Here is a 23,420-nt window from a genome sequence, read left to right as displayed (position 1 = left end):
ACGTCCCCCTGTACTTACCCACCACAGGGAAGGACAGGGCACATAAGGGGCCTTAGGCAAATGCGGGTTTACTTTTTTGTGGTTCGTTTTAGAGCTTAAATTGTAACTTTCTAAGTATTTAAACCACTTGGATTTTGCAACTGCCTGATGAAGTCATCAGGTAACATAACAGAGCTTTTGGGGGAACAAAAATCTCATTTCTTATCCTTTTGAAGTATATGACAGATGCCATCAAAGAAATAAGTATAAAAATACTGTGTACACAAATAAAATGGCAATAAAACTAAAACACCTTTCTAAAAGCAAAATTGCAAAAGGACACAATAAATGGATTTATTTGTGATCCTGGCATTGCCTGCCACTGTTCTCAAGGAAAATTTTTAAATAAATGAAAGTCATGGTATGACATTTATTGTGTAGGAATTTGAAGAGGGTGGGACGTTCCAGGACTTTAACAGCATATCTGGTTATGGTCTTAGATCACTCCCCCTGAAGCCAGTTCACGGTCAGTTCATTTGGTTTAAAAAGGATCTTGTATTTTGTAGAAGATAACATTTGATGTATTTTTCTTGGTAATGAATTCCAACAAACCTTACAAGTCATAAAATACTAGTAAAATGTTTTCAAGCAACGCCATCACAAGACAATACCAAAACCAAAGTGCTCAAGTTGAAGGGGCAGTAAGCTTGCCCAGATCATAGAAAGGCTTTAAATAGAACCTTCATATATACAAAAATGTGTCTGAAGCATTCTTAAAAAAATTACCTTTCAATTTAAATGGAACATGTGTGGAGACGTGCCCAGACTGACCGCAGCACCCCAGCAGGCTGGCGACACCTCATTTCCCTTGGTCTTCGGGGACTGTTTTTGCAAGAGATGTGACAACTTGGAAGGGAAGTGTCAGCTGGTGCTCAGTCTAAACAAAGTTGTCTCTCCAGCCTTAGGAGTTTCAGATGGGGGTGGAAGCACTCACTCTACGGCGTCAAGTGCCAGTGGTGAGTGAACTATCTTCAGATAGCACACCCCGGCAGTGGCAGTGCAGGACAGCTGTCGCCAGCTCTGGGACACTTCAGGGGAGACACCTGTGTTAACTAGGACAGCCTCTGCAGGGAATTGGCACTAGAGAAAGCAGCTTGTGGGGAAAAGCCTATGTTGGTCTGGATTTGGGGAGAGTTGGGGACTCAAACAGCTAGAAGCCACTTTCTTCCTGCCCACAGTTTCAGAGTCAGGCTGTGACTCCTGCCTCTCCCCTTCCTGGGCCCTCTTCCTGTCCTAAATAAGGGACCGTCCACTGAAAACTTAATCTGAGCCTCATTGTGAACTCTGTGTCTGCTGGTAGATCATGACAGAATCTGTGAGGAACAGCACTGAGGACAGCATGGGCTTTCTGTGTCAGCCCACGGGTGTGCCAGGCAGACAGGGCACTGCCCTGCACAGCCATTGCCTTTACTTACAACACAGGCCTGTCTCTTGACTACCCTTTTCTGACATTTTTCAAACGATCTGCCAAAAGTTTTGAAGGTTTTTTTCCCTGCTGGTTCTGGCCTATTTCATATGCAAACATTTTTTTCAAGTACTTCCAGGGTAGAAAATGAAAACCCACTTGGATTCACTCTGGTAAGCTACTCCACAAGGCCCAGACACTCAACTGCTGGACCAAACTGCTGGACAAATCACGGCTGAGGGTGACACCACTCCCCCCACCAAAAAAAAAAAAAAATGTACAAGCTGGTGCCTTGGGGATAGGCCTTGAGGCCCCTCAGGAAAATCTATTCTAGACACTGGCTCACTTGCTTTCTAGACAGGGAATCCACTGACTGAAATAAACAAGATGCTCACTAGACATTCCTCTAGAAGCTTATCTAAAATGGCCTTAGTGGTAGTCTCTGGTTTTGAACTGAATACAAGAAAACCACTCTTGGCATATATATTTGTTTATAATTCTGGAAGATTCTGAGGACTAAAAATGTGCATGGTGGGATCACAGGACGACTGCCCTGTGGTGTTGGTGGGCTGTTAAATGGACCTATGCCTTTAGTAGTTTCACTGCAGGGAAAAAAAAGTAACCCATTTGTGGTTTTTGAGAATTGGGAGGGCAAACAAACTACAATATCTTTCAAGATATCTTTCTGCTCTTGAAAGAAAGCCTGCCTCTGTGGTCCAAGGTAGGTTGAATGGTATTGAAGACATAGGGTAGAAAGACGGTACAGGTAGATCATCAGCTGGTTAATTCTTTTTCTAGAACTTCAACAGTTAGAAAAAGAACATTTCAAACTTCCAGAAACAACCGTATACGTGAGGAGGATATAGATGGGGCTCCTTACCCAAGGGGGTGGCCTAGAGGCCTTAGAGTGTGGAAGTGTGGCTAGCCTGCGAGGTCAAAGTTCAAGAAACACTGCCATCAGGATGCCGTGTCTCCGGTACATTCACAATCTCTTTCATAAAATAGTATTGGAGAGGGAATGGAAGGTTTCCACTTTACTCCCAGCCGTTGTCTTTGATCATGTGGGCCAGCTCAATAATAAATTTTCCTTCCTTATATTTCTGACTGCTCTCAAAGGCATGTTCCTTGGGAGGAAAAACAAAAGTAGAAAGAAGCCATTCAGGACAATATCGTTTCATTTTTCAGCTTCATTACATTTACTTATTACATTATCTCTGAGTGCTCAGTGTGCTCATCCAAAGTCCTTTGGGCTCATATTCCTACTTTTTTTTTTTTTTTTTTTGGTCGGTTGTGGGGCTTGAGCTTTGGGCCTGGGCACTGTCCTTGGGCTCTTCAGCTCTACCCCTTGAGCCAAGTGCCACTTCCGGTTTTATAGTGGTTAACTGGAGATAAGAGTCTCAAGGACTTTAGTGCCTGGGCTGGCTTTGAACCACAATCCTCAGAGCTCAACCTCCTGAGTAGCTAGGGTTACAGGCATGAGCTACCATGCCTGGCGTACTTTTTTTTTTTTTTTTTTGGCCAGTCATGGGTCTTGAACTCAAGGCCTGAATTCTGTCCCTGAGCTCCTTTTGCTCAAGGTTAGCCCTCTACCAATTGAGCCACAGTACCACCTCTGGCTTTTTCTGAGTAATTTATTGGAGGTTAAGAGTCTCATGGACTTTCCTGCCTTGGGCTGGCTTTGAACCTTGATCCTCAGATCTCAGTCCCCTAAGTAGGTAGGATTGCAGGCGTGAGCCACTGCTGCCCACCAGCTCACTTCTCTTCTGAAGCTGCGATGTGGCTCCGTGGGAAAATGCGTGCCTACCTAAGAACCTGGATTTGATTCCCAGCATCATAAAAATGAATACACAAGTTAGAAGTAAAATCTGTTTACAGAGTAATTCAGGAGTATGGAGTGATGTGAACACAGTGATACAAACAGGTCAAAGGCGCTCAGGGGAAGAGTGGCTTTGTGTGATCTTGTACACAGAGGATGGGTAAGTCCTGCCTGGTGGACAGAGGTCCTAATGGTTGTAGCAGTGCAGAGCTGTACAGGGCTCAGTGGCCATGGCAAAGCTCATGGACCGCATTAACCAGGTAGAAGCAGTAAGGACACACAGGCCCATTGGGCATATCTCTATGCTAGGGTGCTAATCGCAGCTCATGGGGAAACAGGGAGACTTCAAGAAAGAGAGCAGACAACCTCAGTGTAAGATCCGTAGGCTAGGCCTCTCAGTGCCACAACCAGGTGGGGCATCTGCGTGGGCAGAGGGAGCTGGCTGGAAGGTGCTAGAATAGATGTTCACAGCCCCTCTAGGTAGGAGGGCTTGGCATATGAAGGTGGGCAGCAGAGGGTTGACAGGAAGAAAGACAGTGGTGCCGGCTTCTATGGCATGGTGTGCAGGGAGGGAGGGAGGCCAGGCCTGGGGTTGGAGCAGGGGGCCACATAGGGACTGTCTTGTCACGGCTGACCTGTCAGATCTGCTGTGCGTGACAAGAGGAATCTAGAAGGCGAGAGATGGGGCAGCCCCCTGTCTCTGACCCCAGCAGGTCCTGGCACTGAGCAGTCTTGCTGAGGTTGCCCCAAAAAGTGGCACCCGGCTTTATGGTGAAGCTCCTCTGGCATCTGGAGACTGAAGCAGCGCCCAAGATAGCCAGGATGGTGAGGATGGTAGAATGTGGGCCTGCATTGTCCAAAGACAACTGGCTAATTGGCCTATGCCATCCGTCCATGTGAGGTATCCTTAGCAGAGGCGGGTAGGGTATAAACAGAGTATGGTGGCTCATGCCTATAATTTTAGATACTGAGAAGGCATAGATAAGAAAGAGTATTACAGTTAAAGGTCAGCCAAGCCTGCCCCCCCCCCAAAAAAAATTTACAACATCCTAAAGCAAAAAGAGATGAGGGCATGGGCCGGGAGTTTGACCTAGTGGTAGAGTGCTTGCCTAGCATGCACGAAGACTGGGGTTTGATTCCTTGGTACCACACACATTAAAAAAAAAAAAGCCAGAAGTGGTGCTGAAGCTCAAGTGCTAGAGCTCTAGCCTTGAGAAAGTCCAAGGACAGTGCTCAGAGCTCAAGCCCAGGACTGGCAAAAAAAAAAAAAAAAATGAGGGTATGTGGCTCAAGTGTAGAGCACCTGCCCAGCAGACATAAAGTCTTGAGTTCAGGCTCCGATACTAGAATTTTTAAAAAAGGAAGAAGTAATACTCACATATTTCCACCCAAGTGTGGTCTTGCAGTTTTCGCAATAGATGTCCGCAACCGCATGCAGGCCAGTTAGAAGGACTCTTTCCTCAGCAGGGCCACAGCCCACATTCACCCTGCAGAGCCATGGAATGACTGGGCTGGGGGCCTGGACCCCCAGCCCTCCCATCATTTAAAGTTCACCAGAAACAGCATTCTAAAGAGCGGCATTACTTTCTCAGCTCCCCCCCACACCCCATTTTTTTTCTTCTGTGCTAAGGATCAAATTCCAAGTACTCAACACCAACCACCCTGGTCTAGAACTCTCCCAACATGGGGTAGAAGTTTGTGTGTAGGGATTAAATTCTCAGACAAAACCACCACACTTTCAGAACCTCCCAAACATTGGGAGGTTGAATTCCCTGAAAGACACTGGGTAGGCTGTTGTAGACTGCAAACACCATTCCGGCGTTGCTTTCTGGTTGGAATGGAGAGGTGGAGCAGGAGGGAAGGCAGGCTGGCCTCTCACAGACACCCAGGCTACCTGCCAGATACAGACATGCAAGTACTCACACGGAATTGAAGAGGTAGGCTCGCCCCTGACTTCCCTGGAAGGACTGCAAAGAAGAAGACGGTGTTAGGAGACTGCTGTGACACCATGGCCCGTGAGTTCTGCGATCCCGAGTGAGTGAGGAGCAAGGTGAGAGCCATTGGAAGGGCTGAATACCTGCCCAAGGCACCAGACTGCAGGGGCTCCATGAGCTCCATCAGGACACATGACATATCCTCGCCCTCAAATTGCACCCCTAGTAGTAAGAGTTATTAAGCGAACAATGTAGTGCTGCATTTGCAAATGGCAGGATTATAAAAATGATGCCAAGCTGAGCACGGTGATTATTTCATGTATTTTGTTACAGTAATGCAATGCTATCATAGGCATCTTCATCAACAGCGGAAATAAAAGCTTGGATACTTCTTGGAATCCTTAGCCCAGGTCATGAGTTAAGAACGTAGTTCCTGGCATCTTTTCCATCTAGAAGCTCATCTGTTGCCATGGATATTACTTCCCCGCCTTCCTAGCAGGCTTCTGCCTGTCATCATCTCATGGTGCCTGTTTACTCTGAGTGTGCCTCAGAAAATGAGGTGTCTGAAAAGCTCCCATTGCTTTCCAGAAACTTCTTGATGGACAGAGAAGCCACCGAATCCTAGCCACTCAGGAGGCTGAGATCTGAAGATCAAGGTTTAAAGCTAGCCCAGACACAAAAGAACCTGAGACTCTTATCTCCAATGAACCTCTAGAAAACGGGAAGTGGGGCTTGGCTCAAGGGTAGGGCAGTAGCCTTGAGGCTGAAGAGCTCAGGGACAGCACCCAGGCCGAGTTCAAGCCCCATGACCGACAAAAAAAAAAAAAAAAAAAATTGCAATTTTCAACCATGAACAGAAAGTCTTTTATTGTTACTACTGAAAATGCACATAGATAAATTATTCTAATTGAGTTAAATAAGCCCAAGAAGAGATGGTTGAAAGGTATAGCCTCTTGACAGGCCTTTAGCAACAACCCAGGATCCGGGTGGTGGTGGGGGGACCTGCTGAGGAGGGGATGGGTCAGGGCCATACATGACCTGTAAGTGTAGGAGTGTGAGTGTAGAGTATGAGCTTGTTACATTTGGACTGTTCTAAATGTTCTCAATTGGTTAATGATAAGGAGTTTGTGTTCTCAAGATGGCTTACTCTCTGGGCCATTTTTTTCTTTTTATCCTTCCTTCCTTCCTTCCTTCCTTCCTTCCTGCCCCCCTCCCTCCCTCCCTCCCTTCCTCACTCCTTCCTTCCCTATCGATCTCTCTCTGTCTCCTCCTTTTTCTTTCTGGTGCTGCAGATGAACCCAGGCCCTATGTACAGTAAGTAAGCACTCTATCACTGAGATGCATCCAGCCTTAATCTTTTTTTTTTTTTTTTCCAGTCCTGGGCCTTGAACACAGAGCCTGAGCACTGACCTTGGGACAGAGCCACAGCACCACTTCCGGTCTTCGTGCATGCTAGGCAAGCACTCTACCTCTAGGCCAAAGTCCCAGCCCCTTCATCATTTTTTTTTTTCTGAGCAATCTCTTTCCTTCTAAACCATTTTAAGCTTTAAAAATGTTTTGGTTCCCTTATTATTAACCTATTTCTACAGATTCTCTAGATTTCTTTGGATCCTTCAAAGTTCTACAATTGAACATTCATTTCAGTGCTCTGACAAAGAACTGACTCATCGTATTCTTTCTAATCTATGGGACTCCATCCTGCTCCCGCTCCAGTTTGGGCCTCCCTCAAACCACCATTGTGGTACAGTCACACTTAATCACACACAAAACTTCCACCAATACTGGCTGGAAGGCTCTAGGCCTTATAAGTCACATGATGGCTAACTTCCCATTAGCCAGGCCCCAGGAGAACCACCAACCACTGAGCCAGTGAGCAGGTGACTCAGTTTGGGGCCCTAAGCACTTGCCTTGGAGATAAGCTCGTCGTGATTGGCCAGGTGGGCTCTGCAGTGGATGCAGCTGTAAGTTCGGTGACAGTTGGGCAGGTAAGCTTGGAAAGTTTTGGATTTGGTCATTTTCACCATCTCTGCTGGGCACTCCTCACTCAGCTCGGGGCTGGCACTGGCAGAGCTGCGGCTCTGCTGGATTCTCTGACAAAAGAAACACTGGAAAATGCACACAAGAGCCGCCGTTGTTCCACACAGCTGGGACAAGAGAAAAAGGTTACAACCTGTAACAGATCAAGACAAGGCTGAGCGTTATAGACAGACTCAAGCACAGTAAGGCACAATGCTGAGGATTCATGTCTCATCAAGAATGGGGAGCAGGGGCCAGCCTAAAGGTTAATGATCTATTTTTTTTGTGTGCTAGTAACTAGGGCTTGAACTCGGGGCCTGGGTGCTGTCTCCCAAGACTAGCACCCTACCACCTTGAGCCATTTCCAGCTTTTTGGTGGTTAATTGGAGTTAAGAAGCTCACAGATTTTCCTACCCAGGCTGGCGTTGAACTGAGACCCTCAGATCTCAGCCTCCTGAGCAGCTAGGATTACAGGTGTGAGCCACTGGTTCCCAGCTTATGATCTCTACTGATACTAGGACTTGAACTCAAGGCCTGGGCACTGTCCTTGAGCTTCTTCTGCTCAAGGCTGGTGCTCTACTTGAGCTGTAGCTCTACTCCGGACTTTTGTGTGTGTGTGTAATTTACTGGCGATAAGAGTCTCACAGACCTTCCTGCCTAGACTGGGTTTGAGTCCTAAGGCTGTCATTAGTTCCCCACCCCCAGTCCTGGGGCTTGAAGTCAGAGCCTGAGTGAGCACTGTCCTTGGGCTTTTTCCTCAAGGATAGTGCCCTGCCACTTGAGCCTCAGCACCACTTTCAGCATTTCTATGTATGTGGTAACGAGGAATAGATTGGGTCTTTGTGCATGCTAGGCAAGCACTCCACCACTAGAACAAACGCCTGGTCCCCCGTTAGCTTTTTTTTTTTTTTTTTTTGCCAGTCCTGGGCTTGAGCTCAGGGCCTGAGCACTGTCCTTGGACTTTCTCAAGGCTAGAGCTCTACCACTTGAGCCTCAGCACCACTTCTGGCTTTTTTCTATGTATGTGGTACCGAGGAATCGAACCCAAGTCTTTGTGCATGCCAGGCAAGCACTCTACCACTAGGCCAAACTCCCAGCCCCCCATAGCTCCACTTCTTACTTTTTGGTGGTTAACTGGGGGGGGGGGGAGTCTCAGACACTTTTAGTGCCTGGGGTGGTTTTAAACTCTGATCTTCAGATCCCAGCTTCCTGAATCGCTAGGATTTACAAGTATACACCATGGACACCTAGCTTCACTTTTATTTTTGTAATGCTACAGATCAAATGCAGGGCTTTACTGATGTTCCAGCACTGCGTACATCCTCAGCCCAAAATCTAGCTGTCTAAATGGATAGGATACTAATAGTGCCATGAGTTAATGATACTTAGTCCGCAGTTAGTAAGAAGCAGCAAGAGGGCTACTGTACATACAGATCAGAGAAATTGAAAGCCAGGCTCACACCTATACTACTTCTCAGGAGGCTGAGATCTGAAGATTGAGGTTCAAAGCCAGCCCAGGCAGGATAGTCTGTGAGACCCTTATCTCCAATTAACCACCTAAAAGCGGGAAGTGGAGGTGTGGCTCAAGTGGTAGAGCACAAACCTTGAGCTTTAAAAAAAAAAAAAAAGCCCAAGGACAGTGCCCAGCTCTGAGTTAAAAAAAAATGATAGCATTATGGCCTCAATCCTGTACTTGATGACACTTATGAGTGATGGATCTAGTTAACTAATCTTCTGGCTTTTTGCTATTTAACTAGAAATGAGTCTCATGGTCTTCCCTGCAGGGGCTGGCTTCAAGCCCAGATCCTTAGATCTCAGCTTCCTGATTGCTAGGCTCACAGGAGGAAGTACCAGCGCCCAGCCAAGCACACATCTAGTGTGGGCAGGTACCTGTGTCCCTAGCCTGAGAAATCACCAAAAATATGGGCAGAGGTGTAACTCAGGGAAGGAGTGCCTGCCTAGCATGTGGGGGGCCTAAGGCTTTTTTTGCGGGGGGGGGGGTCATGGGGCTTGAACTCTGGGCCTGGGTGCTGTCCCAGAGCTCTTCAGCTCAAGGCTACCACCCTCCCCTCAAGCCGAGCCCCACTTCCCGTTTTCTAGAGGTTAATTGGAGAGAAAGAGTCTCATTTCTTTTGTGCCAGGGCTGGCTTTGAACCTTGATCCTCAGATCTCAGCCTCCTTAGTAGCTAGGATGACAGATGTGAGCCACTGTGCCCGGCTAAGGGGGCCTAGGTTTTGAACCCTAGGAGGGGGAGCTGGAAGCAGAGCAGCAGCACTACCACAAAACCACCAGGCACTCAAGGAAACGAAACAGTACAAAGGAAAAGACAAGCAGCAGAAATGGACTCACAAAAGACTCCACTGAGCATAGGGAAGGAAACACTTGGGGCCAGGAGTTTAGCCTAGTGGTTGACTGCTTGCCTAGCATGCATGAAGCTCTGGGTTTAGATATGGAAAATACCTCAAGTACAACTCAATATCCTGGAACAGAATGGGTTTAACAAGATTAAGACACAGGGGAGGGCTGGGTGTTAGGCCTAGTGGTAGAGTGCTTGCCTAGCATGCACAAAGACCTGGGTTGGATTCCTCAGTACCACATACATAGAAAAAAGCTAGAAGTGGTGCTGTGGCTCAAGTGGTAGAGCTCTAGCCTTGAGAAAGCCCAAGGACAGTGCTCAGGTCCTGAGTTCAAGGCCCAGGATTGGTTAAGAAAAAAAGACACAGGGGAATTAGGGAACTGATGTCAGAGTAATTAATGGTGAAGGATCTTCTCAAAATGAAGGACATAAATATACAGACTTAAGAATCTCAAGTAAGGAAGTGGCCCTGTGGCTCAAGGGGTAGGGCAATAGCCTGAAGCTGAAAAGCTCAGGGACAATGCTTAGGCCCAGGAATAAGATTTAGGCCCAGGGATAAGATGGGTAGTCTTGAGCTGAAGAGCTCAGGGACGGTGCCCACGCCCAGAGTTCAAGCCCCATGACTGACCAAAAAAAAAAAAGAATCTCAAGCAATAAAAATAAACCTATGCTAGGCACATAATAATATAGGTACAGAACACCAAAGAAAATTTGAAAAGAAAAAGAAAGTGTTAAACATATTCAGGAGGGCAGGAGAAAAAAAATTAGTCAACATAACAGCATCCCAAGAAAAACAATGAAATCTAGAAGGCTGTGAAAAAGTACTATTAAGTCCTATTCTAGATAAATACCTTTCAAGAATTAGAGGGCTGGAGGCTAGGAGTGTGGTTTAGTGATAGAATGCTTGCCTAGTTTCCATGAAGACCTGGGTGCAATTGCTCAGCTCAGTACCACATAAACAGAAAAAGCCAGAAGTGGCACTGTGGCTCAAGTGGTAGAGTGCTAGTCTTGGGCAAAAGAAGCTCAGGGACAGTGCCCAGGCCCTGAGTTCAAGCTCCAGGGACTGGCAAAAAAAAAAAAATAGCAATTGTGGTAGGGAGACTGAGACAAGAGGCTCAAGAGTTTGAGGCCAGTCTAAGTTACACAATAAGGGGCTGGGAGTTTGGCTTAGTGGTAGAGTGTTTGCCTGGCATGCATGAAGACCTGGGTTCGAATCCTCAGTACCACATACATAGAAAAGCTAGATACAGTGCTGTGGCTCAAGTGGTAGAGCTCTATCCTTGAGAAATCCCAAGGACAGTGCTCAGGCCTTCAGTTCAAGCCTCAGGACTGGCAAAAAAAAAAAAAGTTAAACAATAAGACTTTTAATAAGTACAAGATCTTGATTTCAACTCAGTCTAGTCAAAAGTACAAGAAAGGAAAATAGAATGGTCACTAGGTAGATAAAGAGAACTACAATTTCATATAGGGCCTTATAAAAGATACAAATGTTTAATACCAAAAAAAAATTCAACTGCAGCTGGGGATGTGGCTCAAGAATACTTGCCTAGGATAAACCAGGGCCTAAACTGAAACTTCAGTACTAACACCAGTAAGTCAAGAAAAAGCTTAAGTTAAAAATTGCCCTTTATTGACCCTTTTTAACTACATGTTGCTAAGGGCAGGAGTAAGTTCTAAGAAAGGTGTGGTAGAGTGTTTTCATTATATAAACAGTGCAGGGCACTTATGTAAACTAGAAGGCCTAGACAACTCTAGGCACCATCATCGGGTGACCCATTGTTAACCATGTCAGCGAGCAGTACATGGCGTGCGTTTCCTCTTTCCTGGTAAAGTAAGGATAAATGCTGTAACTTCTGATGAAATTATTTTTTTTGTTGGTCGTGAGACTCAAACTCTGGGCCTGAGTGCTATTGCTGAGCTCTTCAGCTCAGGGATAAGGTTATCGCCCTACCCCTTGAGCCACAGCCCCATTTCCGATTTCCCAATGGTTAATTGGAGATGAGAGTCTCATACACTTTAGTGCCCGGGCTAGCTTTGAACCCTGATCTTCAGCTCTCAGCCTCCTGAGTAGCTAGGATTACAGTCGTGATTCACTGTACCTGACTCTGACAAAACTTCTATAAGAATAAAAACTATGGGGCTTGGAGTTTGGCCTAGTGGTAGAGTGCTTGCCTAGCATGCACGAGGACCCGGGTTCAATTCCTTGGTACCACATACATAGAAAAAAAGCCAGAAGTGGTGCTGAGGCTCAAGTGGTAGAGCTCTGGCCTTGAGAAAGTCCAAGGACAGTGCTCAGGCCCTGAGTTCATGGCCCAGGACTGGCAAAAAAAAAAAAAAAAAAGAATAAAAACTATGTAACTCCTAAACCTATAAAGGGAAATAGAAATCTGAGCACTAGTAGCAGCAGCTCAGGGACAGTGCCCAGGCTCTGAGTTCAAGCTCCAGAACTGGCAAACAAAAGCAAACAAACAAAAAAAGAGGATAGCGGTAGAAAGGAGGGCACCTACAGTCCATCCATCCTAGATACACAAATCCTACCTTAATATGCAAATCACTCCTCGATATGCAAATCCCTAGGTCTAAGACCATAGCACTCCAAGTACATAAGACAGGGTCTTCAATTGGGTTGTCCAGGGAAAACCAGTGTAGTGGCTTGATAGCGCCCCAAGATAGCCTAGAAGGTTCTAGAAAGGATTTTTATCTACTTAGAAACAAGTTGATATGAGTTTGAGACTTCCTGGAATAAGTTGTTTTTTGCAAAGGCAGTCATGTTCCTGTCTTAGCATTTGCAAATTCTCAGGGCCATCAAATTACCTGTCACAGCACCCTGTGTGATGGTGAAGTCTCAAATGCCCAAGGGACTGCTGTGATCCCTCTAGCAGGCAGTGCTTTAAATCCCAGGTGTCTTCTACTACTCAAGCCCCAGCGGGGAATCGTCCCTAGGTGTCAGGTAGAAAATGGTGTCCTCCTGTCATCAAGGAGCCAGTAGAGGCCAACCCCTCCCAAATCTGATGTCCCTCTAAAGGTCCCCTGCCTGGCCAATTTCTACTTCCCTATTTGCGCCCAGCACAGACACCACCATGAAGCACTCTCCCTGCCAGGATTCTTTACTGCTCCTTCCCTTATCCACTCCTGGCTGTCCACAGGGCATGGTACCAATTGCTGCTGGCTGAGTCTTTCAGAGGCAGGGCAGACACCACCTCAAACTTCAGTCTGGCTCTGTCCTTCTGCCTACTCGTTTCTCTGAAGTTCAGATTCCTCCTGGGAAGTGACCACGCTGCTAATTATGTGGACTGGAGGAAGGCCACCAGTTCAGTGACACTACAGTTCAGCACTGTGGCAGCCAGTTTCCAATCAGAAATCCCAGACAGCCCTGGCCTTCTTCAGAGACTTCTGGACAGGCCTCAGCCTCGGCATCTTTTTTTTTTTTTTGCCAGTCCTGGGACTTGAACTCAGGGCTTGAATACAGTCCTTGGACTCTCTCAAGGCTAGAGTTCTACCACTTGAGCCACAGAATCACTTCTGGCTTTTCCTATGTATGTGGTACTGAGGAATTGAACCTGAGCCTTGGTGCATGTGAGGCAAGCACTCTACCACTAGGCCAGACTCCGCCCACCCTCAGCATCTTTACCTGAAGAAGCCTCTGTGCTCCAGTGTGCCCAAAGCCCCTCCAGTCACAGCTTCTACTGAATCTGGACTGTTCTGTCAGCCCTTCTAAAGGCAGGGCTACCACTCGCCACACAAGTCCTTCAAATGACAGTCAAGTCACCTCAGGCCCAACGGCCACTCTTACCACCAGCCATCAAGTTCCTGCCGCACAACAGCAAGGCTGGCGGCCGCAGCCCTGACAGGCCTGCCATGCTGGTTTGGTCGAGACATCTTAACTCTTTTCAAATGTTTCTTTCAATACTGAGGACTCTGAAGTCAAGGCTTGAGCCATGCCTGCCAGCTTAACTCAGCCTTTAAACTAGACTAGGATGTTGCCTTGGGGAAAATCATGGCCAAGAAAAGCAGCCAATATTACAAAGGGACTTTTTACAATAAGATCTATTGACAAATTAGAAACCATCTTAAAGTAGGGCAAATGCTGGACCATTTACCAAGTGTCCCACAAGGCCCTTGGGGAGTGTCTGAATCTAGACAGCCCCCTCCCTCCCCCCAGCAGGTACTGCTGTGCACTAAGTGTGTGAGGCAAAATCAATTCTTTGGATCCCAGAAGTTTCTCTCCTAAAATAAGAACACAAAATTATTTTAAGAAAACGTGAATCAGATTCCCACCCATATGGCGTCGTTACCGCATTTCTAAAGACAGAAACAGGGAAGGAGAAATCCAAGTCCCAGAGGCCTTCCATCTCTAATGGAATGAGGTGCAGACTGCTGGGGGCCACAAGCACCCCTTCCTCCTCCCTACCCTCCCCCCACATGCCCTCATTAGCCTGGCATGTGAGCTTGCTCCCTTCCACGTTGTGAGGAAGGTTGACACTAGGTAGACAGTGACCATATTTGTGTCACCGGCTGAGGAATCAAACAGAACCAGAGCCTCTGCTGGGCTTGATCAGGAGCACATGTGCCAGATGGACCAAACTCCAGGAACAACGGGGACAAAAAGATAACAGCAAGCTGGTGGTTCAGTTCACACCTATAACCCTAGCTACTCAGGAGGCTGAGATCTGAGGATCACAGTTCAAAGCCAATCTGGGCAGGTAAGTTCATGAGACTCTCATCTTCAATAAACTACTCAGAAAAGGCCAGGAGTGGTGCTGTGGCTGAAATGGTGGGCTGCTAACCTTGAGCAGAAGCAGCTCTGGAACAGGGCCTAGGCCGAGTTCAAGCCTCGGGACTGACACGCACGCACGCACGCACGCACGCATGCACGCACGCGCACACACACCCCCAGAATCCTAGTCCGGCCCCTGGGATAGGAACATCAGATCCATCTCCCACACAGGAGAGAAGAGCAATAGCAGAGGTGAGTGAGGGGAGCCGCCCTTCTTTCCTTCCATGGAAGAGGCCTTCCTGTGCCACCGCTCACTGGCAAGCACTGCCCTAAGGATTAAAAAAAGTAAAAAGGTCACAACTGTCAGACGGAGAAGGACAGCAGATTATCAGCTCAAGGAACAGAAAATGCAGTGGTTCTCTAACAGCCAAAGCTAACACTATGCTCAGCAGTTCACACAAGGAGCAATAACCATAAGACATCTGTTTATTGCAGTTCTCCTATGCGCATGGGCAAATGGAGGCCCAGAACCCAGAGGCAGTCTGACCGAGGCTACAAAGCTAGTAAGCTGTGGAGCCAGCCACAGAGCCAGAGTCCACAGCTTGGACTACTGTGCCTGCAGACACATGAACAGAAGAAAAACTTCATTGGGTACACCAGTTATCTGTCTTCTATCTAACAGGTTGATGATGCTTCAAAAAAAAAAAAACTGCAGCCAGGTGCTAGTAATCCAGGTGTCTGTAATCCTAGCTACTCATGAGGCTGAGAGCTGAAGATCGTGGTTCAAAGCCAGCCCAGACACAAAAGTCCGTGAGACTCTTATCTCCAATTAGTACCAGAAAACCACTGTGGCTCTGTGGCTGAAATGGTAGAGCTCTAAGCTTGAACTGAAGAGCTCAGGGACAATGCCCAGGCCCAGACTTCAAGCCCATGACTGACCACAAAAAAAAAAAAGAAATGGAGCTGGGTGTGTTGGCACATGCCTGTAGTTCTAGAATCTGGGAGACCAAGGTGAAAAGATTCAGGAGTTTGAAGCTGGCCTGGGTGATACAGAGAAATTTATTTTTTTTGTTTTTGTAAATTTGGGGGTTTGAACTCAAGGACTGGGTTCTGTCCCTGAGCTTTTTTTTATTTTTATTTTTTTGCCAGTCCTGGGTTTGAGCTCACGGCCTGAGCACTGTCCTTGGACTTTCTCAAGGCTAGAGCTCTACCACTTGAGCCTTAGCACCACTTCTGGCTTTTTTCTATGTATGTGGTACGGAGGAATCGAACCTGGGTCTTCGTGCATGCTAGGCAAGCACTCTAGTACTAGGCCAAACGCTCAGCCCACAGATACAGTTTTCTGATGGTTAACTGGAGATAAGAGTCTCACAGACTTTTCCTCCCTAGGCTGGCTTTGAACTACAATCCTCAGATCTCAACCTCCTGAGCAGCAAGGATTACAGATGTGAGCAAGCAGCGCCCAGGGAAAAATCTGATTTTTGTTTTTTGGGTTTTTTTTTGTGCCAGTCCTGGGCTTGAGCTCAGGGCCTGAGCACTGTCCTTGGACTTTCTCAAGGCTAGAGCTCCACCACTTGAGCCTCAGCACCACTTCCAGCTTTTTTCTATGTATGTGGTACCGAGGAATCGAACCCAGGTCTTCATGCATGCTAGGCAAGCACTTTAACCATTAGGCCAAACTCTCGGCCCCTTTTTGTTTGTTTTTTAATTGTTGGGATAATATATAGAGAGGTTTCAGTTGGTCAGGTAGTGGGTGCATTACTTCTCGAACATGGATACCCCTTCTCATGTTTTTGTCCCCCTTATCTTCCCCCCACCCCTTCCCTTCCCTATTTCAAATAAATATATAACATACCAGATATAAAGTCTATTTTTTTGTTGTTTGTTTTTTCCAGTCCGGGCTTGAACTCAGGGTCTGAGCACTGTCTTTGGGATTTCTCAAGGCTAGAGCCCTATCACTTGAGCCACAGCACCACTTTAGGCTTTTTTTTTTATGTGTATTGTGCTGAGGAGTTGAATCCCGGTCTTTGTGCATGTTAGGCAAGCACTCTATCACTAGGCTAAACTCCTGGGCCTGTTTTTTAAGGAAAAAAAAGTTTTTAAGGTTACTAGCAAAGACCATTTGATATAGCCACTTAGGAGCTCCCAAAGCATTCAAGGGCCCATACCCCCAAACCACCTCATCACCTCCAGATGGGTTTGTTCTATGCAAAATAGCTGCATGAAAGTGGTGACTATAAAACCAAAATTATAACCCATTCTAATTTGAACCAAGAGACTAGCCCTAATCAACATGTATAAGGTCAGGTACAGTGAGTACCTCTGTAATCCCAGAGGTAGAGATTGGAAGGACTGAGATTTGAAGTTAGCTTGAACAAAAAGTTAGTGAGACACTCCCCCCTCCAACTCCACCTCTAAGGTAGGCACAGCTGTATGTAGTCTGCCAGCCCATCTATGTGGTTCAGGCTGGCAAGGGTAAAAACATGAACTTTTATTCTAACTATTCAAGAGGCTAAGACGTAGAGGATGGATGTTCAAAGTCAGACAAGGTTAAAAAGTTTGCAAGACTCAATCTCCAATTAGCCAGCCCCTCCCCCCTCAAAAACAAAACAAAACACTGGAAGCATGGCTCCTATGATAGAGGCCCAAAATCAAACAAAAAAACTAAAGTAAAAAGGGCTGGGACTGAAGTGGTAGAGCATCTGCTTAACAAACAAGAGGCCCTAAGTTCAGTTCCTTGTATCACACACACACACACACGCACACACTAAGTATCAGAAACACTTCCAATGTGAGCTTCAAGTAAGACACAGACGGTGGCTTTCTTTTCACTTTTTTTTCTTTTGTATTTTCGGTTTTTGACTGGTACTGAGACTTGAACTCAGGGCTTCAAACTCTTGCTCAGCTTTTTCTTCTCATAGTGTTCTATCATTTGAACCACACCTCTACTTTCTGGTTAATTGGAGATAAAAGTGCGGTGGCTTTGTCTGCCTGAGGATGGCTCTGAACAATGTTCCTGAGATCTCAGCTTCCTGAGTGGCATGAGGCACTAGCACTAAGCTGTATCTTTATATTTTGGTGCTAAGTATATGTATTTGGTACTAAGTACACATATTGACTATTCAAACTCAGTTCATGCAGTCATATGCATGAGAAGCCTGCAAGGATTTATTTACTCCAGGGCCACCAGCCTACCTTTACATACACACACCCATGCACGCACATCTTATTTGAATCTCAGGATGACAATTCTTTCTCCATATTTCAGAAACTGGAGCCTTGGTAGAGCACAGAAAACAGAAAAGTGGAGCTGTGGCTCACTCAAGTGGTAGAGGGTTGGCCTTGACAAAAGAACTGCTCAGGACAATGCCCAGGCCCTGAGGTTCAAGCCCCACAACTGACCCCGCCACCTCAAAAAAAAAAAAAAAAAGAGAGAGAGAGAGAAGAAAGTGAAAACGGGAAGAAAGGAAAGGGCTTCTGCTTCTTTGTATTTCAAATGGTTTTTGTTTTCTATGGAGAAAAAAAGAAAACACACATGAAAACCACATGGCTCTCCTACCCTCTCCAACCCTGCCCTACCCTTTGACACAGTGTTGTGTTGCTTAGAGAAGACAGGCACATATCAGAGGGCAGATGTTAATACAGAGACACTGGTGTCGAAATAAACAACTTCATCAATTAAGTACTTAAAAATGGAAAGGGCGCAGTGGTTCACACCTGTAATCCTAGCCACTCAGGAGGCTAAGATCTGAAGATCAAGGTTCAAGGCTAGCCCAGGCACTAAAGAACCTCAGATTCTTATCTCCAATTAACCTCTAGAAAATGGAAAGTGGATCTTGGCTCAAGGATAGGGTGGTAGCCTTGAGCTGAAGAGCTCGGGGACAATGCCCAGTCCCAAGGATAGGGCAGTAATCTTGAGCTGAACGGCTCAGGGACAGCACCCAGGCCAAGTTCAAGCCTTATAACCCATTAAAAAAAAATGGAAAGGGAAGTGGGGCTGTGGCTCCAGGGTAGAGCGGTTAGCCTTGAGCTAAAAACAAAAACACAGAACTGTGGCTCTATATAGAGCTACAGCCTTTAGTATAAAAACTCAGGGACAGCATCCAGGCCCAGAGTTGAAGCCCCAGGACCCACAAAATTAAAAAAAAAAAAAAAAAAAGACTAAGCCCTGAGTTTAAAGAATGGATCCATGATATGTATGATATATGCACACACACATATAGAGAGACATAGATATATAGTTTTTATTTTATTTTTTTTTATTTTATTATTTTTTTTTTTTTGCCAGTCCTGGGCTTGAGCTCAGGGCCTGAGCACTGTCCTTGGACTTTTTCTCAAGGCTAGAACTCTACCACTTGAGCCTCAGCACCACTTCCAGCTTTTTTCTATGTATGTGGTACCGAGGAATCGAACCCGGGTCTTCATGCATGCTAGGCAAGCACTAGGCCAAACTCCCGGCCCTTATTTTATTTTTTTGGTGGGTCGTGGGGTTTGAACTCGGCCTGGGTGCTGTCCCTGAGCTCTTTAGCTCAAGGCTACTGCCCTACACCTGAAGCCACAGCCCCACTTCCCTTTTTCTAGTGGTTAATTGGAGATAAGAGTCTTAGTGCCTGCTGGCTTTGAACCGGGATCCTCAGATCTCAGCCTCTTGAATTGCTAAGATTGCAGGCATGAGCCACCCCGCCCAGCTCCCACATTATTTTTTATGCCAGTCCTGGGTCTTGAACTCAGGGCTTGGGCACTGTCCCTGAGCTTTTGTACTAAAGGCTATAGCTCTATATAGAGCCATAGCTGTACTTTATGTGTGTGTGTGTGTATGTGTGTGTGTGTGGTTTATTAAAGAGTCCATAAAGCTGGGTTCGGTGGCTCACGCCTGTAATCCTAGATACTCAGCAGGTTGAGATCTCAGGGTGGCAGTTCAAAGCCAGCACTGGAACGTGAGACCCTTATCTCTGATGTACCATTAGAAAGCTGGAAGCGTCCCTGTGGCTCCAGGCGTAGGGTGGTAGCCTTGAGCTGAAGAGCTCAGGGACAGTGCGCGGGCCCAGAGTTCAAGCCCCATGACCCACCTGCACACACAAAAAAGAGTCCATAGACTTTCCTTCCAGGCTGGCTTTGAACTATGATCCTTGATCTCAACCTCCTGTATAGTAAAGACTACAGAAATGAGAAAATAGTGCCCAACCCCGGTTATTTATTTTTATCTAATGTAAGGTGGCATAACAAGGTGAGGATATGAGATGTGGATATATAATGGAACATGACGGTATTATCTTCCTAAATTTGTTTTCTTATTGGAGCTAGGGCTTCATCTATGATCATTATCTGTTCTACCACTAAGGTTCATCTCAGCAACTTTACAGTGTGTGTGTGTGTGTGTGTGTGTGTGTGTGTGTGTGTGTGTGTGTGTGTGTGTGTGTGTGTGTGTGTGTGTGTGTGTGTGTGTGTGTGTGTGTGTGTGTGTGTGTGTGTGTGTGTGTGTGTGTGTGTGTGTGTGTGTGTGTGTGTGTGTGTGTGTGCAGAGCACTTGTTCCACATACATAAAGTCCTGGGTGTGATCCCCCAGCACCAAACTAAAAAACAAACAGTAAATGGAACTATTCTTCAGATTGGTAACTAAGATCCTTTCATTGGTTGTTGTTATTGGTGGTGGGGGTGTTGGTGGTGTTGGTGTTTAAACTCAAAGCCTGGGTGCTGCCTCTGAGCTTTTACAAAAGCTCAAAACTAGCGCTCTACCACTGTGAGCCAGAGTGCACTTCTGGTCTAGTGGTTATTTGGAGATAAGAGTCTCATAGACTCTCCTGACAGGCCGGCTTTGAACTGAAATCCTCAGAGCTCAGCATCCTGAGTAGCCAGGATTACAGAAATGAGCCACTTGCACCAGCAAGTTTTATATTGTCATAGACATGAAGAAGAGATGTAAACTGAAGCCAGAGGGCTTGGGGTGGGGAAACTGAAATCTTTCATATCATTAATTCATTTATTATTCATTTATTTATTTATTGCCAGTCCTGGGGCTTTAACTCTGGGCCGGGGCACTGCCCCTGAACTTGTTTTGCTGAAGACTATAGCACTCTACCACTTGAGCCACAGGTGCTACTTGTGGCCTTTTCTGTTTATGTGGTAACTGAGGAATCAAACCCCGGACTTCATGCATGAGAGGCAAGTGCTCTACCCCTAAGCCACATTCCCAGCCCGTCATAGCCATTATTATCTACAACAGAAACTCTGCGACTTTCTATCCCAGAACTTAGCACAGCATAGAGACACGTCTCCTTGTGGCCCTGTGCGAGAGGTTCACACCTGCAACTCCAGCTACTCAGGAGGTTGAGATCTGAGCCTCATGGCTCCAAGACAGCTGAAGCAGAAAAGTTAGGAGATGCTTATCTCCAGTTAACCCCCCCCACCCACACACAGACAGACAGACAGACAGACAGACAGACAGACAGACAGACACACACAGACAAGCCAGAAAGTGTAGCCATGTCTCAAGGGTAGCGCATTAGCATGGAGCAAAACAAAGCTGAAAGGCAGCACCCAGTTCAAGCCCCAGCCAGTACCGGTACAAAAGAAAGAAAGAAATCAATGGGTGGCAGGCATGCGGGGGGGGGGGGGTCCCCTGATGCCCGGGTCTGGAGAATCTCTGCAGTAACAAAGCCTAGCGCGGCAACACAACAAGGACAGTTCATTCTAGGAATGATTTTCACATGGACAACTCGAAAACGTTCCTCTTCTCCCCCCCCCACCCCGCCCCATTAAGAAACATTCCTTTATTGGAGACATCTTTTGTCCTCATTCGTCTCCCCAACTGTGTGTGGTCAAGCAGGAAGAATGAGCTGGGCGTCTACTTTTACTTTGTGTTCGTCCGTTGGCCCCCCGGGGAGGCCGGCGGGGAGATCACACATGGGATCTGGTAGTCGGGTCTCAAGACCAGTGAACTAAATAACACGTCAAAACAAACAAGACATCGGAACAAAAAGAAGTGGACGGGCCCGCCCGCCCGCCCCAAGCCCAACAGGTGCTTCCCCGGCCCGCCCGGCCGCACCCACCGGGAACCACCCGCGACGCTGTATCGAGGCCCGCCGGTACTCACGGCCGCTCGGCGGTCCGCGCCCCGGCCCGCAGCGCCCATCCGGCCCGGGCCTTGGTCAGCGCGGGCTTTGGCTCTCAGGCGGCCCCGGCGCTGCCCAGGACTCGATCCAGCCGTTGGCGCCCAGGCAGGGCGCGAGACATCCTCCCGCCGCCGCCGCCCCGCGGGCCGCCTGCCCTTTGTTTTGGAGCCACGGCCCGGCCCAGCCGCCGTTAACGGCCTCGGAACGCGGCGCTGGCCAATCAACACGCCGTGCCTGCCCGCGCTCCGCCCTTTCCCTTCCCCGCCCCGGCTCTCGTGTCCCGGCCCTGCGCGCTCCGCACCGGGGAGCGGGTTCGAGTCCCACCCGGTGGGGCGGGCGGGGCTGCACGTGCCGCGGGGCGCGCCTCGCTGCCATTGGCTGATCCGCCGGGCCCTGCCTCTCAGCCAGCCTGTAAGGGCCGAAATACGTGAGGGGCGGGGCCTCCCGGGGAGGGGGCGGGGCCTCCCGGGAGGGGCGCGGTCTAGGGGCGGGCTCGGCGAGGAGCCCAGAGCGCACGCGCAGGCTGGCGCCCTGAGGTTGCTGGTCGGTGGGGGTTCTTGGCCCCGCGGCTCCAGGGTCGGGGTGGGTACGGGACCCGCGAGCAGGCCGTTGGGCAGGGGATGTGGTGTCTACGTCCAGTCCGCGCTGTAGGCTGCGTTCAGGGGCCGGCAGCAGCCACTGGCAGGACATTAGCTGCTTGGCGGTCCGTGCAGTGGGGTCCCCAAAGCGTGGGGGCCAGTGTGGTCTCCCATCCAGAGCGCCCTCCTGCTCTCTCGCCACCTAAGAACCTCCACAATCTGAACCCTAACTAGATGGGCTGGACCCCCCCCCCACAATTGCATCCCAGGACTCCCTGCTCCCGTAGGCATCCCTCCCCCTCTGCGGGTCAACTGAGTAGATCAGTGTTTAAATTACAGTTAAAGCAACTGTTGGGCTGGGCAGGTGGCTCAAGCCTACAAGCCTAGCTACTTGGAAGGGGGAGATCAGAGGCTCCGGGTTCTAGACCCCATCTCAACCAATGGCTGGGTAAGGCGGCGCGCGCCTGTTATCCCCATTGGGGCACCGAAGCCCAGGCTGGCAGGGGCATAAAAAGGTAGGGTCTCTACCTCAAAAAAATGCAAAAAGGGACTAGAGGCATGGTTCAAGTGGTAGAGCATCTGCTTAGCAGATGGTGGTGGTTCTTTACTGCAATCCATGGTTTAGGTTTCAAATTTGTTTTTAAAGATCTCTTGCTCAGCAGGGCCAGGTGGCTCACGCCTGTCATCCTAGCTACTCAGGAGGCTGAGATCTGAAGATCAGGGCTCAAAGCCAGCCCCAGCACTAAAGAACGGGAGACTCTGATCTCCAATTCATCACTAGAAAATGGGAAGTGGTGCTGTGGCTCAAGGGGTAGGCCGCTAGCCTTGATCTGAAGAGCTCAGGAACAGCACCCAAGACCAGAGTTCAAGTCCTATAACCAACCAAAAAAAAAAAAATCTCTTGCTCAGAGTGCCTCTAGTTAATTGCTTAGACTGGGGTTGTAGGGTTGGTTATCCCTGAGACAGGTCCCTGTGTACTTAGCAAATTTTCCCTAGTTGTATCTTCAACTCTGCTTCCTGGCTGGTAAATGGGATCTCATGATCATTTTAGGATTTTTTTTTTTTTCCCTCCAGAAAGTTTTCAGCAACTTTTCACTACGGATTAGCCATTTGAAGTCTCTGGTTTCTTTTTTCGTATGAAAAAATTGGAAGATTCCTTTGATTCTTTTAAAATATCAGGTCTTTATAGTTTTTGTTAAACTGCAGATTTTCTCTCAGCCTGTCCTTTGTTGGGAAAAAAAAAAAGGCAGCAAAGGTAAACTGAAATTACATCTCTACTGAAAAATAATTTCACATCATCTTCTGCCCCAGTGCCAAGCGACCACCATTTTACAGTTTGTGAATTTAACTACTTTAGGTACCTCATATAAATGGAATCATATAGTATTTGTCTTTTCGGGGGGGGGGTCCAAGAGCAGAACTCGAACCCAGTACTTGACAGTTTCA

General features: G+C 47.6%; 1 protein-coding gene across 4 annotated transcripts; it reads right to left on the bottom strand.

Annotated features, from left to right (window-relative positions):
• Positions 1-308: 308 nt before the first annotated feature.
• Ypel1 (yippee like 1) lies at positions 309-21,552 on the bottom strand. 4 transcript variants are annotated; one of them, XM_090320553.1, is made up of 5 exons: positions 21,378-21,552; positions 7,102-7,364; positions 5,184-5,227; positions 4,639-4,747; positions 309-2,568 (listed from the first exon to the last, which is right to left on the bottom strand). In XM_090320553.1, exons 2-5 carry the CDS (start codon positions 7,216-7,218, stop codon positions 2,479-2,481), a joined length of 360 nt encoding a protein of 119 aa, XP_090176679.1. In that variant the 5' UTR covers positions 7,219-7,364; positions 21,378-21,552; the 3' UTR covers positions 309-2,478. The 4 variants fall into 4 exon arrangements, with proteins under 4 accessions (XP_090176679.1, XP_090176676.1, XP_090176677.1 ...); XM_090320550.1 differs by having other exon boundaries at positions 7,102-7,338; XM_090320551.1 differs by having other exon boundaries at positions 7,102-7,299.
• Positions 21,553-23,420: the final 1,868 nt, after the last annotated feature.

Source organism: Megascapheus bottae, chromosome 28 (assembly GCF_031878675.1).
Source record: "Megascapheus bottae isolate mThoBot1 chromosome 28, mThoBot2.hap1, whole genome shotgun sequence".
Classification (NCBI taxonomy): domain Eukaryota; kingdom Metazoa; phylum Chordata; class Mammalia; order Rodentia; family Geomyidae; genus Megascapheus; species Megascapheus bottae.
This window is presented reverse-complemented; position numbering and strand designations above follow the sequence as displayed.